This window comes from Nannizzia gypsea, genomic scaffold, assembly GCF_000150975.2.
Source record: "Nannizzia gypsea CBS 118893 supercont1.7 genomic scaffold, whole genome shotgun sequence".
NCBI classification, from domain to species: domain Eukaryota; kingdom Fungi; phylum Ascomycota; class Eurotiomycetes; order Onygenales; family Arthrodermataceae; genus Nannizzia; species Nannizzia gypsea.
In genome coordinates this window covers 723,331-741,416 of record NW_003345195.1, presented here as the reverse complement: position 1 = coordinate 741,416, position 18,086 = coordinate 723,331, and the positions used below count along the sequence as shown (strand labels likewise).

Sequence of the window (18,086 nt, the reverse complement as noted above, 5' to 3'; positions counted from 1 at the left end):
ATCTTATACCCACGATGAATCAGATCTAAGGCCCCTAATTAACTAGTACCATGATACCGTCGGAATCACCTTTGTGGTTCTTTCAATATATCCTCCACAGCATCAATCTATACCCTATGGCGTCAAATTGATGTTTGGCGGCATGCTAAGAGCTGTATTGCATCTCTATCAGATACCTTCCCATGCTATGTTCTCAATCCGTTAACAAATACAACTGTTTTCATTTGCCCTATTCGCTGCTTCGTGTAATTAAGTACAATAACAATACACACCCATACGGGTACACCCTAAACCAGGATAACTACCCGTGACTTTCCCCATCAACAATCTCAGCATGGGTTGGAAGTTAGCACGTAGTCCATCGACAGATCTACTGGCTCAGTCCTTGTCTCTGTTCAGACCTCTCAAGTATATCTTGATGGCTCAAAATGAGTTTTGTGTTATTCTCGACACATTCGGTTAGCACTTTAATAATGCTAGTCATATCTTTCAAAGTCTCAATAACATTTTGTAGGTTATCGGTCATTAAGTTGTCTCTAGGTAGGCATCGTAGTTAGTTCGCATCCTTTGACTAACTTAGAGCAGTAGCACTGAGGCAGAGGACGGGGACTTACTGTACAGAGAAATAGGGACGGTATGAGCCTTTAATGAAGTAGAGAGTAATGATTTTTAGTTCGCCGGAGTGTATGTAACTGCCCAATAGTGCATAAAAGCTGGTTAGGGACGTTATGACGTTATAGGTACACGATTATTGACACTTGAGATCAATAACTCACGTTATGTATAGGTTCCTTTCCCAGATGCGTATCTTTGTTCCCGGATCTTGATGGGCAGAGGCTTGGTACGCTGGAGGTTGGTCTTGTGGTGTATAAGCTGGAGGGGCATCATCGGCCGTGTCTGGTGAAGACGCAAGGGTAGTCGTATTGTTTCGACGGCGGCGTGGATCGACCATGGAGACCTTGTAGGTATTGGCAATGATAACCAGAGTAAGGAAGGCATGAGCAGTCGCGAGAGAAGCATGTACGACCTCGAGCACGATGGTAAGATACGCCATCTCGATGAGTTTGTTCGCAAAGGGTATCGTTGTGGAATGGTATCTGTCGTGGAATGTATCTGTCGTATTGTTGAGTATGATGAAGCTATATACGGAAGGAAAGAGGCGGATGAGGCGAAGGAGCAGGAAGGTAAATTTTGACCTTTGTATGGAATGACTAAACTAGCTATAAGCTATAAGCTAAATTAACAGCACAACCCAGCCGCAGAACTTGCACCGTGGAATATGTATGCTATAATTGGAGGCGAATTCGAAGCTCGTAAGAATATGTAGATGTAACGATTAACTTGAGTTTAGCTGAAGCAAAGTAGAGAGGGGAGATAATAGGTGATGAATTCGAATCTAGGCGAGGCCGAGTTCTTTGTAGAAAGCGTCTGGCTTTGGTTCACGGCCGAGGAATTCCTTTAGGGTCGTCATTTCATCTTGGCTGCCTCCCTTTTCGAGAACGGAGTAGCGGTAGCGACGGCCTTCTTTCTTGTTCATGGGGTCTTCTTTGAAGACGGTATAGAACATATCTGTGGAGTATACTTGGGAGCTGTAAAGGGAGTCAGTCAGTACTCGTTTTAAGGTATAGTGTTAAGCGATATTTATGATGAGCATACCTGAGATAACCGTAATATCCAGCGTCGTAGCCACCCATGAGATGGCCAAAGGTAGCTTCTCCGTGGCCCCAGGAGTAGCCCTGACCAAGAACCTCGGGTCCATCAAGAGAAGCAATCTCCTTTCGAAGCTTGTTATACGTCTCTGAGATGTTCATGTCCTTGATCGCCTCGTGGTCCTTGGGCTCGTGGACAGTCATGTCGAAGATTCCAAAGTGGAGTTGTCGCAAGTTGAACAAGGCGGCATTGACATGCTTCGTCTTGATAAGGTTCTGGATCAATTCGTCTGGAATCTCTGCGGCGGGGTCTGGCTTATCTCCAGCATGTTCCTTCCAGGCCTTGAAGTACTCTGGAGAAATGGTGGAGTAGTGTCTGCTAAGGGACTTGAGCTGAGAAGGAGTCCAGCACCAGTTCTCGAGCATCTGGCTGGGGGCCTCTACGAAGTCACGGACAGTGTTGGTACCGTGGAAGCGAGAGTAGATGGTCTTGGAGACAAGGTCGTGGATTCCGTGGCCAAGCTCGTGGAAGAGGGTGACGACTTCGTCGTGCTTGAGCAGACTGGGCTTCTTCTCAGTTGGCTTGGAGAAGTTGCAGACCAATGCGGTCGCGGGGTATCGACGAGATCCATCCTCCTTGATGAAGCCCTATGCACGGAGTTAATATTGGTTACATGTAGAAATATGGGGATATTGACTATTGAGAATGAACATACCGGTTGTAGGTTGAAGTTGGCGGCATGGCCATACTTGCCCTCTCGAGGGAACAAGTCAAGATACAAGTATCCGACAAATCCACTTCCCTCGCCCTCATCGTTCCAGACACTGAAGACCTGCACATCTTCATGCCAGACGATATCCTCTCCCTTACCCGAGGTAGAAATCTTAGTCCTCTCCTCGCCCGTGATCTCCACAAAGACGAGACCAAAAATCTGCTCGAAGATCTCCAGCATACCGCGGATGGTAGTCTGGAGAGGGAAGTACTCTGCAATCAACTGGTGATCAAGAGAATAGTCCTTCTCCAGCATCATGCGGTCATAGAACCTATGGTCCCAGAGGAAATAGTGTCCATCAAACTCCTTTTTCTGGGTCTGGACATCCTTCTTCTTCATTTCCATGAGAGTCTTGATCTCGTCCTTGCCGCCATCCGTCAGTCTAGAGCGCAAGTCACCCAAGAAGTCATCGACCGTCTTGGGGTTCTTAGCCATCTTATCCTCTAGTCTGAAGGCGGCATGGTTGGGATACCCGAGCAACCTAGCAGCTTCGTCACGGAGAAGCAACGTCTCCTGGAACAAGGGTATGTTCTGATTACACTTATTCTCATTTGCAATCATGACGGTCTTTCTCGTCTCGGGGTCAATAGCGTACTTGAGCGTCGGGAATAGGTCAGGGTACTTGAAAGTAAGTCTGAGCTTCCCCTCATTCTCACCGTCACCCTTCTTCAGGCCCGACAGCACGTCCTCAGGGACACCAGCAAGTTGTTCCCTGGTGAACCACAGCCCACCATTCTCTTCATTAAGATTCTTCTGGAACTCAATGCTGATCTCGCTCAACCGCTTCTTGATCTCCTTGAACCTATCCCGCTTAGGCCCCGCAGGCAGTCCCAGGCCGTTACGAATGTAATCCTTGTGCTCCTTTTCAAGCAGCTTCTTCGACTCTGGGTCAAGCTTCTCGTTCTTCTTGACAGCTGCGTCGACGAGCTTATACAGATCCTCACGCATGGCAGACTCGATGCCGAAGTCGTTCATGAGCCGCTCTGCTTCGGTCGAGGCGTCTCGTAGCTTGCTATCTGTCGAGACGGACTGGTAGAATCCCAGGATATGTGACTCGAGGGCCATGGTGTTCTCGTCTCGGGCCAGTGGAAGCACGACCTTATCGAAGGTGGCTGTTTCGGCAGTGATGTTTTTGGCGACGCCATCCTGGACGGCACGCGAGAGCTCGATGAGGCGCTTGGTGTCCTCGACGACGGAGGTGGGGGTGCCTGTGAACAGTGGCGGAGGCTGGGGAGGTGATCGTAGCGCGGAGGGAGCCATTGAAGCTGTCGTGAGCGGTCTGGCTGTTGGTATTGACGTTGTCGATCGTAGAAATGGTGAAGTTGTTGCTCTTGTTGTTGTTGTTGGTCGAAGAGGCGAAGTGAAGGAGGAAGAGTAAGCAGCAGGAGGAGCGAAGGTGAAGGCGGGGCGCGCGGCGCGCAGGGACGGCAGCCCGAGGGCGGGGAAGCGCAGAGCGGGCGCCAGGATGAGGACGGCGACCACGAAGAGCGGGAGGGCGAGCAGGAAGAGGGAGAGGCGCGAGTTCCTCGTAGCCAGGGCCAGGGTGACCGAGTGTCTCTGTTTCTCTTCTGCTGGTAGCTAGACAGGTGGCAGTCACAGTGACTGTGGCTGTGGACAGCTGTAGGCCGGCGTAGGCTGTGTATATAGATAGATATAGATAGAGACGTGTAGCTATAACTATAGATAGAAACGAGCGTAGTGAAGCTATGCAGGAAGAAAAGCTTCAACTTGGATGTTGTAGCCAGCCAAGCATTTAACTGGACTTATTTAGTTAACTACTCCGTAGCTAATTAACTAAATTAACTACCTAATATTTCCTTGGGATATCCCTCTCGATTTATTAGTAAGCCTTTATTACTATGTTGTTCCGAACACCTAGGGTCGATAAACAGCAGCTGGATGAGGACGCAAAAGAGTAAAATACATATCTAATCATCACCACAGGGCCCTGCTATCTGCGGCGGCTCCCGATACACCCAATACCACCTGGTAGACCTGGTCAGTTCGTGGTACGTATATACAGGCAACCCATACAGCTCCGACTTCATCCACCACCGGTTGTTCACCCAGGGACGATCCCCAGATCTCTCCCCAGCAGCTTCTTTGCCCATATACTTCGTTACAAACAGCAGATTGGCGTAGGATTTCCCTATACTATCCCTTGGAGGCTTTCCACGATAGACCGACGCACTTAGTAATGCGGCTCTATCGACTTGGACAGCGAACTGATAGCGAGGCGAAGGGAACCAATTATTTTCTTCACTATGTTCTTTGGTCCAGTCGACAGCGCATCCGACGGATTTTGCCCAGGCGTAGTGACGTTCGCAGATGGACTCTTTGCTGGCGCCCTCGAGAGAAGGATCTTCAACTATTTTCAGATCCATAGATGGGAGATATTTTTGTTCATTAAAATGGGGAATAGATTTGTGGATAGCTTTATCCCATTCAGAGAGGAAGTTGGTCCATAGCTTCTCGTCCTTGTAGGAACAGCGGTAGATGACCCAGCCCCAGGATGGCGCGCGCGTCGTGAGGGTTTGGAGGATTATAGACGACATTCTAGGTACGGCGTAGCAGGCGATGGTTTCTTTAGTGTAGCATGGGAATGTCGAACAAGGCGGCGGATGAGTGTAGAGATACCAACGAGAGATACCAACGAGAGGTAGCAAGGAGAGAATTTTGCCAACTAAATATTGCAAGAAAAGTTGGAGGTCTCTGGCAAGGGTTAAATGACTACGTAGAAGGTAGTTATAATTATGCGTAAATAACTAGCTAATACAAGTAATTATAGAAATTATATACACGATACTAACTACCTGTTATTGACAAGTGTAGCTATTTATCACTACCAAGATTGTAGAGTGCACAAAACAATGGATCTATACATACTCTAGTAATTTGTGAAGGCCCTTACCCCCACGGCGTTTAAGCGCGTGTAAAAGTAGCTTACAGCCCATTCTATCCAGTGCGTTCACATCAGCGTTGCCTTCAAGTAGTAGCTTGACAACGGAAATTCTCTGAGGACCACATCTAGTGGCATAACATAATGGTGTTTCGTGGCGATGGTCAGGTAACTATGTTTGGGTCCGCTTTGAATTCAAGAAGTAGTTTAACCATATAATATAGTTACATACTTATAGTTAGTTTAACAGAGATATATCCACCAGAGAAGATGAGCCAGTGCCCCGGTAAGTCCAAAGTAGGACAGGAGCATTAGGGAAGTAAAACTTCTAGGAGGTTTTTCGCGCGTCCAATAGATCCTAAACCAAATAAAGTAATGCTTGTCGTCAAAGATATCCAGCACTCGTTCCCTCTCTGACTTGATGTCGATGCTGGTTTTTTTGAAGTGAGTAACCCAGTATTTGGCAGCATAGTCAAGGAAGTGGTAATCGTCAACGCATTTAGCTAACCATGTGCTCTCCCCGACTTGGGGTCCAGGCTGTTCTTCGCTCTGAGAAAGGGATTCGAACTCCTTGAACAGTAAATAAGACATGCATATATCTGCAATTATACTATTTGACTCTTGGAGCCGAAATGAGTGTTTCCATTTAAGAAACGCGGGATCGCTTTTGGACTTGCTTTTGGACTTTCTGCTGGGCATCTGAAGGGTCGTTGAAACCAGAAACACTTTTAAGGCCTGATGTAGCAATATGATGAGAAGGCCAGATAGACCCCATACGTAGTCATAAATATCCTGTTTCATGAGGTCAAGATCAGCGCACGAGGTAGAATGCTCCTTGAGGGCCAGGGCGAGATCTATCTCTTCCAGGGTTAACGGCCTTGCGCGTTGGCGACTACAAGATGTAGTAATCTCCTTGTACCTTCGGGTTCCTGGCTTTTGCATAAAATCTTCTCATAGACTGCATCAACGTTTCCGGTGAGATATGCAGTGGCCCGATCTATCACCTTACGGTTAACGTATTTTTCCTTACTGATCAATTTTAATGTAAGATCAGCCCAAAGATAAGTTGGATTCTGGACTTTCGTAAGTTGCTCGATCAAGTGGTCCTGGTCTTCCTGACTGAGGCTCTTTCTCTCCCCGATACTTTGAACTCTGTCTCTGATAAAAATATCAATCTCCTGATAAATCGCCTCTCTTTCATCCACATCACCGCTTAGGCATATCGAAGGTGGTAGTGGCTGAAAATCAGTCTCGATATCCCGATATGGTCGGCCCGTTAAGAGGAACTTTAGGTTGTGTGTCTTTCCCCCACGATACAGACTACAAAGCTCCTCAATAAGCTTATGCCTGTCTTCTTCATCACATTCATCAATTGCATCAAGAACAATGACTTTTTTGCCGGCTTCTTCATTACTCGCAACAGTGTCCAGTATATGCCATAGCTCATCAAAGGAGTCCGTGAAAGTCTCATTATCACCTTCAAAATGCCTGAGTATGTCTTCCGAGAAAAGGGTATCTTTCTGTATAAACAACTGATGTAAGATACAACGGAGGGCGTTCGTTGCACTCCTCTGGCCCTCAAAGCTGTGCTTGAAGAAGAAGTAACACGTTGTCCTGGTGGAGTCTGTTGGAAGTACGGAGTCGACGATATGTCTGGCCAACACAGACTTCCCGCATCCTGGATCCGCAGACACCCAGAGCAGGCCTAACGATTTGCCTTGCTCCCACTCCTTAAAGGTCTTGTGGCACACAACCCACTTGCATGTCCCCAGGACGGGCCTAGCGTTTATATTTTTCCGCTCTCTGTACCGCAAGTCTTTACTGAGTCTCTGAAGGACAGCACTCTTTCGTGCTGGTATTTTGCTCATGTCTACTCAAACGGCGAAGTTATATTTTTAGCTAAAGAAAAATACATACATTTCATATTCAACGGGAAATTTCAGGTCCCTTACCAATGTTCAGCGTGTGAGCTGCATATTGCCCACTGATGTAAACATTGTGGCCTCCGCGCGGGGCGTTCAGCTGCCCGAAAGCCCCTGTAGCATTGTTTTGCGTCACGTTAGTGCCTCCAGCCTCAAAATCGGCGTCTGGTAAAGAGGGTTCCACCTTGGACAGCCCCTCGATAGCCTCCTCGAGGGCTTTGACATCCTTCTGCATCGCGGTTTTGAACACTCGTTGCTGAGCCATTTCCTCCAGGCCCTGAAAAATGGTGCGCATGAGCTTCTCTGCCCGATGTGCCCCTTTGCCGCGCAGGGCTTTGTGGTATAGAGGGCTAACAATGTCCCAGCTTCTTGCGTTCTGGTCCTTTTCGCATTTGGACCGAACTTCACGGAATATGCAGTTCATTTTTACAGCCGCTTCATTGCAGGGGGTAATGACCGCGAGGATTGCCTTGGTTTCCTCTTCCGAAAGCGTAGTGTCATTGAGAGCGTCCATGGCATCATTTAACAAGGGATCGACTAGGGGAAGTCTAGCCTTGATTTCGTTGAAGGCATTCGGCAAATTGGAAATTTTGTCGAGTGTTTGATAGGCTGCCTGAACAGTCCCAACGAGCGCGAGCGTTGCACTGATGGTATTGAGCGGATCCATATTGACGATGCTAATCCGAGTCGTACCAAGAATGTAGTTAACTTCCGCCTTATAGTGCAGGTCCAGATGAAAAACATCAAGAATCGACTCTCAAATAGAGGTGCAGATGATGATATCGATGATACAATCTAGGAGCAAAGAAGGCTCTGTCCGCCTTATTAATAGCCCTAGAAATATTGCATGGTGGTTCTGATGTAATAGCCGCGCTGCCCCAGCCGATACTTGAGCGTAAGAGCATGCTCAGTGCATGTCGAAGTTGCCTGCAATTATTGGATATATGCCTCTTTGACGCATCTACAGATGCAAGGCTGGCGCGTAAATCGAAAGGCCATAACGACATGCATAAAGGTACTATTTATAAGTAAAGTTAGTTAATTGGTTGACAAATGGTTAATGACCGGCTTAGGATTTAGATCGAGACGCATAGAGTTATATTCTGACGCTGCGGTATTGCTCTAGGGGTTTTTATTCTTTCCTTTGGAAAAATTGTTTTTCTACCCTGATTGGAATTGAGTTCTGACGTGGGGACTGCAGTGCCCAGTGGGTTTTCAGGCGGCGGCTAACAAGCACTGGTAATTGGTATATCTTCAATGTGGGGAGAATTAGCCTTGGATTTATCTTGGTAAGGGTATAAAAGGTGTTCCAAATACTCACCAAGGTAGCTTCATACTTATAAAGTTACGTAAGATATAGGTCTAGATAAGAGATAAGTAGGAGAAGACAGTCATTATATTAAGTATGTTGTTATTGTCTGGTAGTTGGTGCTTTTTGGTAGACAATAAAGAGAAACTGAGACTTCATGCAAGGTTTGATAACAAGAGCAGGAAAAAGTTGGTTTTCGTGAGAAAGATAAAAATCTGTAGCCTCCCCCATAATCCCTTTTAACTCCAGACCCCAAACAAAGCATAAAGAGACACATAAAGAAAAAAGAGAAAAAGAAGAAAATACAAAGTATTAGATGGCAGGAGGGAGTTTGATTTCCCTAGCCATAGCATCATAGTCGACGGTCGAACGGCGTCATGAGGACGTGTAAGAGAAGGAAACGGGAGGTTTGGTTCGTTCCAGGAATGACGGACGGATCATGTAGGAAAGGGATCAAGACACGTCCCCGTTGCCAGGTCGGCGGGAGACGGGAAGGGAACCATGCACGAGCCTGTCTGGCTGCAGCTGCGGCTGCCAGTTCCGGTTCCATTCCAGTTCCGGGTTCAAAGGAGGAGGATAGTGTAATCATCATCGGAGAGTGGAAAAAAGGTGAGAGAAGAGAAAAAACGGAGCCACCCGCGGGCTCATGACGTGACTCTAGTCGTCTACGCAAGGAAACAGACCAAATCGTTAACCATCATGTCTTTGAAATGAACAAGGTCAGGAAGAAAAGAAGACGAAGAAGCGCGCACTTGCTGACGAAGGCGCTGGCGAAGGAGGACGTTTGAAGCAGGCGCTGAAGCAAGCAATAAAAGGTCGACGAAGCAGTAAAACGGAACAAAAGGAGGCACCCTTAAGCGGCGCCGGCAGACGGGAACGACTCAGGGATCTTAGTCACCTGTGAACCAGCACGAATGATACGGTTGCCAGACTCATCACGTACAAAGTCGACTTCCTTGTTTTCCTTCTGGGCTCTCTTCCAGATCTCAACTTCGCATCCTCCGCGGATGACGCCCACTCTCATGGTCGAGAGCAGGTTGTGGGCTGCGTTGGAGTGGTTGTAGACACCTCCGTTGAACATGGCGGTAGCATCCTTGCCGATACCAGAGTTGATCATGGCCTTGCCGCCGGGGTGGTCCTTGATGAAGTCGGTGACGTCGTGAACAACACCGGCAACAGCAATCAAGCCACGGCCGTTCTTAGCCTGCTCGACGTACTCATCCCACTCCATGACGGGCAGCTGGTCCAAGGGAATGCCCCAGTCGAGCTTAGCACGGCGCTGGTCGATCTTCTTCTGCATCTGCTGGACACGGCCCTTTTCGATCTCGTTGGCACGGAACTGCTTGAGGTCGTAGGCGAGGCCGAGCTGCTTCCAGGTCCAGATGGTCCACTTGGTAGGGTCGTACTGGTGCCATTCGATAGCATTGCGGTAGTCCGATGGGAACTCGTGGTGGAAGTTATGGTATCCTTCTCCCAGGGTGACGAGGGCAGTGATGACATGGTCTCGTGGAGAGTTGCGGTCGTCAAATGGCTGGTCACCGAGCCAATGAGCCAGGGAGTTGACACAGAAAGTAGCCTGCTGGACGAAGAAGACACGGAGGATGCCGGCGTAGACGAAACCACCGATCCAGTCACCCCATCCGAGACCGCTGACGAGCATGGGGAAGACAAGACCCATGGTGAGGACGACCTTGAGATAGTGCTTGTGCTGCCAGACGACGACGGGATCCTCGTTGAGATCAGTGATGTCGGTACGTCCGATGCGCTTTGGGTTCTGCTTCATGACCATCCAGCCGAGGTGGGAGTAGAGCAGGCCCTTGCGGACAGAGTACGGGTCCTTGTCGGTGTCGGTGTATCGGTGGTGAGCGCGGTGGCCGCGAGCCCACCATCTGATGGAACCCTCGACGGCACCACCACCGACGGCAGCCAAGTAGATCCTCAGCGGCAGAGTGGCAGAGTACGAGCAGTGAGCCCAGAGACGATGGTATCCTTTTGCATCCTGTTAGTTCTTATACATCCATCATCCATCATCCATTTGTATGCATGTTTCTAACTTACCAGCTGTGATTCCTAGACCGGTCATGAAGTAGTAGATAACCGCCCAGACGGCAGTCTTGAACTGCAGCGGCACCCAGAGAGCCTGGATACAGCCAGCCAGAGGGATACCCAGGATCAGGAAGACGTTGAGCCAGTTGACATGCTGGTGCCAGTTGGCAAGAGTGATCTTAGTGTCGGTGATGTGAGGCTTCTTGTCAGCCTGCTGCTGCTGAGGAGCCTGAGCCTGAGCAGGCTGTACCGTGGACGGACCGGCGTCTCCCATGGTGTTCGTTAAGATGTTTGATTTTCGTTATTCCTGGTATTTCGTTTATTTGAAGATGTTTGATTTTGATATATACCAAGTTGGTAGACGACGGGTGTGAAGGAGCAAGAGGAAGAAGAGGAAGAAGAAGGAGAGCAAAGTCACTCCCTCGACTCTACCGTGGAAAAGGCACGACGGCGACAGTGATGACGATGGCAAACAGCAAAGTCAACCCAGCCTATCTTGCTTGGAGGGAAGAAGGAGGAAGCAGAGGGGTGGGAGGAAGCAAGTATCTAGTTATATAAACGCTTCCCCAGCAGAGACAGAGAAAAGCAAAGAAAAGGATGGCACCACCAGGCGGAACTAAGGAAAAAACACTAACAGACGCCCTCTTCCCTGCCTCTTCTTCTTCCTTCTGCTTCCTCCTCTTGCTCTCGCATCTTTTCCTGGCCTTGTCGCGTCTTGTTGGGGCGGAAGTGGATGGGACAAACTCGCAAGTGACAAGCTTTCTTCTTTCTTTTCGCGGTGCCTGAGTGGAGGCGCACATCAAGAGCTTGCAGGGGAGGCGGGAGTCTGGTATCGCATTTACAATACACGCCTCGCTGTTGGTCGCTGGAGTTGAGCCTGCCCCGGGCCTGAACTGGCTGGTTTTTGGGGGTCAATTGCACTTGTGGATGTCTTCTATACTGCCTGCCTTCTTCTCAGCGGCTTCTATGCATGGCTGGTGCTGCCGCCGTCCAAGGTCACTCCAAGGCCACCGTCGTCAAAAGTCGCAAGTTGACCGGACATGACATGACGATACACGCTTATGTAAGACGTTACGCCTTCCAACGGCGCTGGCCTCGCCTCCCAACAAACGCAGACCTGCAGCAACTTATATACATCATCGACGGAGACCCTCGGCCGCCACATGAAGAGCCTTCTGCTGTTCTTTTCCTCCTTTTTCGTCTCACTCATCTGGTCTCCATCCTTGTTATCTCTTATCTTATCGCTTATCGTCATGGCTCTCTCGCCTTTTAGATCTTCCTCTTCTCTTCGTTTCTTCTTCTTCTTCCTCTTCTTGTTCTACTTCGACGTCAACTTTTGTACCGGCAACTAACTACCCAAAAGGGACTAGCGTTTCCGCACTTTTCCCCCCAACAGAAAAAATCTTGCCTGCCTTGGCGATGACTAATAACTGACTAAGATGGCTTCTTTTATTTTCAGTTAGATTTTTCACTTCTATTTTTTCGACTCGAAACGGAAACAGCCGAGGTACTCACTACTTGATAAGATAAGCACGAAGTCCGGTTCTGGCCTTTGAGCAGAGACTTCCTTGTCCAACGCTGGCTTGTTACATATATGCAAGTACCTCGAGTACCTATAAGTAACCCTTACAAGGACTCCAGTTTGAAGATGCCGGGGAATTAATTGCCCTTACTTTACCCCCTTCATATGATCTGGCCGGCCATCCAGCCTCGGAGATTCACGAAGCCTCCCATGTGTCTCCCTTCGCGGCCCTTCCCTTCTCCCCCGGATCTGCCCGAGTTTAGGTTATTAAGTAAGATGCACGAAATCTACATGGATACAAAACAACGAGGTATATTCCTACTCTTCCCATTGGAGATTCAAACTTGGATCAACGGCATATATACATATTATACAAGGTAGTTCGGCATGGTGAGATCAAAGAACACAAAGCAAAGACGCCAAAGGCGCAAATACCGTGCATAGCAACGGATTCACCACGCCCATCGAACCATACCACGCTCCGCACGCCAAGTTGCCCAACAAGTAGGTGTAGAAAAGTGGCTTTTCGAACGGACCTTCGATCCCGTGGTGGAACCACTTCAGCTGCAGTATTACTACAGAGAACCTGCATTAGTTTTGATACAAGGGAGGTGGAAGTGATAGTTTCACGGGGTATATATCTCCGGATGGGGGTTGAGGGTTGAGGGTTGAGGAGGTTGGGGGTTTTAAAATAAAGCATGTGCATGGGCATGACATGACTTACTGCCGATCGTGGGGAGGATCATAAGATGCTGGAAGCAGATGCCGATGATGTCGTAGAGTTTGCTCTTATGCGTGCGGAGCATGGGCAGGACAGATGTGAAGCCGTAGGTGGTGTGAACGAGGATGGTGTACGCGTTGAAGCCGATGCCGACGGCTGTCAGGCCCACTCGCCATGGTTGACTCAGTAGCATGGTGATGATGATGTGTTATTGTTTATCTTTTGGCACTATTGACTATAGGTGCATGTGAGATTTCGATATACTCCTTTTACATTTAATTACGTATATACTCCAGATAAACTGTTAGTTTATATAGGTGAACTACGTCGGAGTCGGGGAAGTTATCGGACCGTGGATACGGATGTTGTTTATGACAAGATCAACTAGTCGAGGTGCCAAGGGGATTCTCGTCGTCTACATATATATTTACGGAGTATAGAGTGCTATATTTATACTAGTTATTTAAAGCTGTTACATCATCGACGTTTTTCAGCCTCGCACTGGTTACTACATGTAGTAACTGGTTGGGACTTACCGCAAATCTAGACGTCCCCTTCAACCATGCTCCTCAGCAGCAGCTCGGTATCGTCTTCGTCTTGCTCCGTGCTTGGCCCCGTCGAAGGCTGCAAGTTGGCTACCTCAGCAGCCTCCAACCAGTCCTCATCTTCTTCCTCGTCCTGGCTGTCCATTATCTCAGCCGGTAGTCCTGCACTCGCCAGTACAGCTTCAGCCGGTTTCCCATCTGACTTCTCTTCCAATCTCTCCTCCTCTTCATCACCACCTTCTTCACTATCATGCTCTATCTTCGGCCGACGAGGGAGCTGAGTGGGAAGATGCTCCTGTTCCTGGTCAAGCTTCCTCTTCACACAAACAGGCATCACGGTCCCTCTTCCATTAGCCATACCACCCAGACTAATTGATAGATGCATAAACTCAGCAAGACCCTAAACTCACTCGCATTTAGTAACAAGCACTCCAATCCCTCACACCGCCATAAAAATGAAGGAAAAAAACATACCTCATCCTCGACAAGGAACGGAACAATCCTTTCCACGGCCCTGGGCAAAACAGCCATCTTCCCAGCCCTAAACACCTCCGCCATTCTAATACACCGCATACCAAGCTTCTCTCTAACTCCGATATCCAACCAGTGCCAATAAAGTATAATTCGCGTAGCCACGCTGGTATCCCATGTATACCCCGATATAGCAACATGCAACATCGGTTTCTGGCCAGACCGGAAGCGAGTAACCATCTCGTTGACCACGATCACAGCACAGTCCAGACGAGATGCAAGAGCGTTAAGGTTCGATGACAGAGTACCTATCAACTTCCACCATAGCTTCGACTCCTGCGAGTCTTTATCCCTTGACGCTGCTGCGCTGTTTAAGTCTCTAGCTTTGTTTAATCTGGAAGGTAGCTTGCTTCGGAATTCCGAGCCAAAGAGACACGAAATTGAATCCAGGACTATTAGACCCGTGTTTGGCGGCGGGAAATCTGACATGGGATAGGATGTCAGGGCTAGCAGATGAGCTAGTGTGGTAGGTTGGAGATGTAGTAGGTTCTGTAGTAGGTCTTGCACCTCGGAAGGTGTGCTGTCCTTTAAGAGCATCTTTTCAAATCTAGACATGCATATTGGGCCGGCGGTATCTAGTCCAGGTAGTTAGCCTATGTAAAAAGATGGTGTAAAGTGGTATTCATACCTATCCACACAACTGACTCTCCACGTTTCAATGCATTCACAGCAGTAGTCATACTAAAGCAGTCAGCACGGCCACGCCTAGAGGGAATAAGCCCACTTACGCCAGTGAAGTCTTCCCAGACCCCCTTGGTCCAGATAGCTCTGTAATTTCGCCTCTCCGAATGCCCGGTAATGAAGAAGTATGCGACCCTTCGCCTTCTCCGCTACCGTTACCTCCAACACCAACATTGCCATTGGCATTACTTTTACCGCCCTCCGCATCCGCTGTTGTGTCGGCCCCTAACTGGGTCCATCCTGGCAGTACAAACTGCGACGCAGGCGGAAGAGTATCCGCAGAGGTATTGGCAGCATGGTTCGATGGGGGTATCAGTGCTTTGTCCAGGTGCTGTAGGCTGGTAGACAGAGGAGTCCTTCCGGTCGATGAGCTGAGTGATTGGCTAGGGTTCTGCGAGTGGACTATTTGGCCTTGTTAGAAAGGGGGCATTATGCCATGGAGCTAAAGTACGTACTCGTTGGTGTTGCGTGGAAATTAGCTGTGTCTCTGTTCATGGCTTACCATGGCCATCGAGACAGGCAGTTGAAACAGAACTGCACAATAATCGAAGTGTTAATCACTTAACAAGGTAATTAAGCGGCTAAGACGCGAAAAACGCGATTACGTGACGCTTATCGATAAGTTAAAACTCTAAATTTGCCGCGATACCAAAGAAACCCTTCTTGTCCCGTCTATATCTATGGTCTATATCTATATTGTACAATCTATGCGTCGGATTGCATAACCTCCTTCGCTTTAGCAACTACGTCCACCCAGATAGGCGGTTTCGATCTGCGATCACCCACGACATTCTCAACATCGAGACCCCAACGCATAAGGCAATCTTCACTACCCCATTCTCCTGTCCCCATCAAACCAATGGGTATCTTCCCCCTGGTATTCTCCTCAGCAATCTCGCCTTCATTCTTAGCGCCTTCTGGAACGACAAAACCTGCAGGCACGTTGATGGCAGGCAGACCAGTAAAGTTAGCTAGCCAGATGAAATTCATGGTTTTCAGCGTCTGGTCTCCATCGCTGATACCGTACTTCAGCTCATTCTTGTCACGGATCGGCCATCCTGCGCAGCTGGTCGTGGGCGTGACGATGATCATGCCTGGGTATTCCTTCCATAGCCAGGAGAGGTGCTGCATCAGAAGGCGGCGTAGTTTCTGTGCAAGTAAGTAATCTGTAGCAGGTGTTTCACGGCCGAGACCAAGAAGGATCTTGTTTGGGGCGGTGAGTTTTGAAGTATCGGGGAGTAAGGTTGCGGCGTCAGTGAGGATGGTGACTGCGTGTGCGATCTGGCCTTCAACTAGGTAGGGAATCTGGATGGGCACAACTGTATAGTTGTGTTTATCTGCGAGGGCGGAGATGGCAGAGCGACAGAGGCTTTGGATTGCGGGTGTTGCTTGGGAGAACCATGCCTCAGGAACTCCGAGGTACTTTGTACCCGCGGGGTCGCAGGGCGTGAGTCTTGGAGAGACTGGCCGGAACGGTGAGGACGGTGGAGGACAGCCTATGATACGATAGAGTGCAGAGAGCGACTGTAAGTCTGCGGCTAGAGGCCCGTTGACGGCACAGGTGTTGGAATGGTTAGGGCCTGGGTGGTGTGAGATTCTGCTGTGGGTTGGTTTGAGGCCGTAGACGGAGCAGAAAGAGGATGGGATGCGAATGCTGCCGCCGCCATCACTTCCTAAAGCGAATGGCAGCAGTCCGGCACTGACTGCGTATGCGGTGCCAGATGAACTACCACCAGTGTAGTACTTGGGGTTATATGGGTTTAGCGGAGTACCGTAGTTTGGATTACTGCCAGAGGTATCTATATATATAGTTAGCCCTGAAAACTTCTACCGTCTTTCCGTAAAACATGTATATACCCAGACCGAATTCATGCATGGAGAGTTTCCCCAGGACAACAGCTCCAGCTTCCTCTAGCTTTCTCACACACCAGCTGGCAATGGAGCCACCCGACGAGGCGGGATCACTGGTATAATCGTTCAACGAGCCCAGACAAGTCTTGTACCCGTCGATATCATACTCGTCCTTGACGGCAGTGGGTATACCATCCATCAGCCCCAGGGGACGTCCCTGCTTATATCGTAGCGTCGAGGCCTCAGCCGCGGCAAGAACCAAGTCAACCCGCGTCTCGAACCAGGCTGCAGAATGCTCTCCTGGCGGTTTGGTATCTCGACGTATAAGTGGTAAGATGGCCTTTGCTACTGCTGTCGGTGTCAATTCCCCCGAGACGTACATGTCGTGGTAGTCCTGGACCGAGTAGTATTTGGCTCGTGGAGGGACGGCGGTGGAAGCCAGCAGCGGTTCAGCGGTGAAGACCTTCTGGCCATCTTCTTCCAGTTGTTCTTCGTCGTCTTCGAGTTCGGATGTAGGTACGACGGTTGGGTCGACTCGTGGCTCATAGTCTTCCAGCTGCTTCCGGATCTTCCGTAGGCTTGAGAATCCAGCGTTTTTCCAGATGAGGTGTCGTATCATGCCCACGCATTCGAAGCTATAACACCCGTCAGCATCTGTAGATTCGTAGTGATGGTCGAGGGAAAGCTTACACAAAAGCAGCGAGGACCAGCACGAGGCCGCTCATCGTGGGATTCTGTTTCCTCTCATTGCGGTATGTGACATCCGGCCTACACCGTCGTCAGCACAGCGGTCACTCCAAACTCATATCCGGTAGGCTCACCCTTTCCTAGGCTCCGGATAGGCCAGGAACTTCTTCTTCATATTGCCCTCCATGGTGACAGCTGTATCAGGTCTACCTCTTATCATCACAGGCAAGGAGAGAAGTCGACAAGACCGACGCGCAGGGAGTACCTGAGGATCCGGTGGAGCTTGAACCTAGGAAAGCCAGCCGAGGTCCAGTCAACGCCAGCACGGCCGCCAAACGGCCCAACACCACACCAGCACCAACACCAGCGGCGCCCTCACAAGCAATGACTTACGAAAGCACTAAACTAGTTAGCTAGCTAGTTAGCTGACTATCAGCCCCTCTAAGCTCAAAGGATCAGACAGTGACGCTATAGATAAGCAAACAGCCGCAGGACCGTGAGGTCCGCCGAGCAGCCGGACCAAGCGAGAAAGGGCGTGGGCCGGGCCGGAGGAAGTCAGCACCATATTCAACTAGGTAGGGCGATGCGAGCTGAAGAAGCATAAACGCCGAAGTGCAGCGAGTTACTGACTAATTGCCGTGGATAGGCTCGTATGCTGTGAGTTGATGCACCAGACCTTGACCTGGACGTGGACGTCAGACAAGCCAAACCGCTTTGCGCCCTTTGACGAGATAAAGCTATATAAGAAAGGGCATCGATGAAGACGGACGCTGGCATGGCCATCTAGTCGCACGATCGAGGTTCTTTCAGATATCCAGATATAAAGCAGCCAGGAAGCCTCACAATACGACAGCAAGAATTAAAGAATAGTTGACAAGAAACAGACAAGTGCTACTACGCGGGCTGATGCCAAAGATGAACCTGCCGTTCCCGTGCCATCGCACTACTGT

The 18,086-nt window shown here is 49.4% G+C and overlaps 7 protein-coding genes across 7 annotated transcripts; all 7 read right to left on the bottom strand.

Moving 5' to 3' along the window:
- Positions 1-525: 525 nt before the first annotated feature.
- On the bottom strand, positions 526-1,054 carry MGYG_07572 (hypothetical protein; the record flags this gene model as incomplete). The annotated part of the gene is made up of 3 exons (XM_003170281.1): positions 526-571; positions 615-713; positions 777-1,054. 3 exons carry the CDS (start codon positions 1,052-1,054, stop codon positions 526-528), a joined length of 423 nt encoding a protein of 140 aa, XP_003170329.1.
- Positions 1,055-1,396: 342 nt separating this feature from the next.
- Positions 1,397-3,682, bottom strand: MGYG_07571 (thimet oligopeptidase; the record flags this gene model as incomplete). Its single annotated transcript, XM_003170280.1, has 3 exons — positions 1,397-1,589; positions 1,657-2,297; positions 2,366-3,682. 3 exons carry the CDS (start codon positions 3,680-3,682, stop codon positions 1,397-1,399), a joined length of 2,151 nt encoding a protein of 716 aa, XP_003170328.1.
- A 3,565-nt stretch (positions 3,683-7,247) lies between these two features.
- MGYG_07570 (ankyrin repeat protein) lies at positions 7,248-7,910 on the bottom strand (the record flags this gene model as incomplete). Its single annotated transcript, XM_003170279.1, has 1 exon — positions 7,248-7,910. One exon carries the CDS (start codon positions 7,908-7,910, stop codon positions 7,248-7,250), a length of 663 nt encoding a protein of 220 aa, XP_003170327.1.
- Positions 7,911-9,405: 1,495 nt separating this feature from the next.
- Positions 9,406-10,872, bottom strand: MGYG_07569 (acyl-CoA desaturase; the record flags this gene model as incomplete). The annotated part of the gene is made up of 2 exons (XM_003170278.1): positions 9,406-10,541; positions 10,611-10,872. The coding sequence occupies 2 exons, from the start codon at positions 10,870-10,872 to the stop codon at positions 9,406-9,408; spliced, it is 1,398 nt and encodes a 465-aa protein (XP_003170326.1).
- A 1,644-nt stretch (positions 10,873-12,516) lies between these two features.
- MGYG_07567 (hypothetical protein) lies at positions 12,517-13,034 on the bottom strand (the record flags this gene model as incomplete). The annotated part of the gene is made up of 2 exons (XM_003170277.1): positions 12,517-12,695; positions 12,845-13,034. 2 exons carry the CDS (start codon positions 13,032-13,034, stop codon positions 12,517-12,519), a joined length of 369 nt encoding a protein of 122 aa, XP_003170325.1.
- Positions 13,035-13,384: 350 nt separating this feature from the next.
- MGYG_07566 (hypothetical protein) lies at positions 13,385-15,093 on the bottom strand (the record flags this gene model as incomplete). Its single annotated transcript, XM_003170276.1, has 5 exons — positions 13,385-13,786; positions 13,861-14,492; positions 14,546-14,598; positions 14,646-15,000; positions 15,054-15,093. 5 exons carry the CDS (start codon positions 15,091-15,093, stop codon positions 13,385-13,387), a joined length of 1,482 nt encoding a protein of 493 aa, XP_003170324.1.
- A 210-nt stretch (positions 15,094-15,303) lies between these two features.
- Positions 15,304-17,323, bottom strand: MGYG_07565 (glutamyl-tRNA(Gln) amidotransferase subunit A; the record flags this gene model as incomplete). The annotated part of the gene is made up of 4 exons (XM_003170275.1): positions 15,304-16,397; positions 16,456-17,084; positions 17,140-17,217; positions 17,271-17,323. 4 exons carry the CDS (start codon positions 17,321-17,323, stop codon positions 15,304-15,306), a joined length of 1,854 nt encoding a protein of 617 aa, XP_003170323.1.
- Positions 17,324-18,086: the final 763 nt, after the last annotated feature.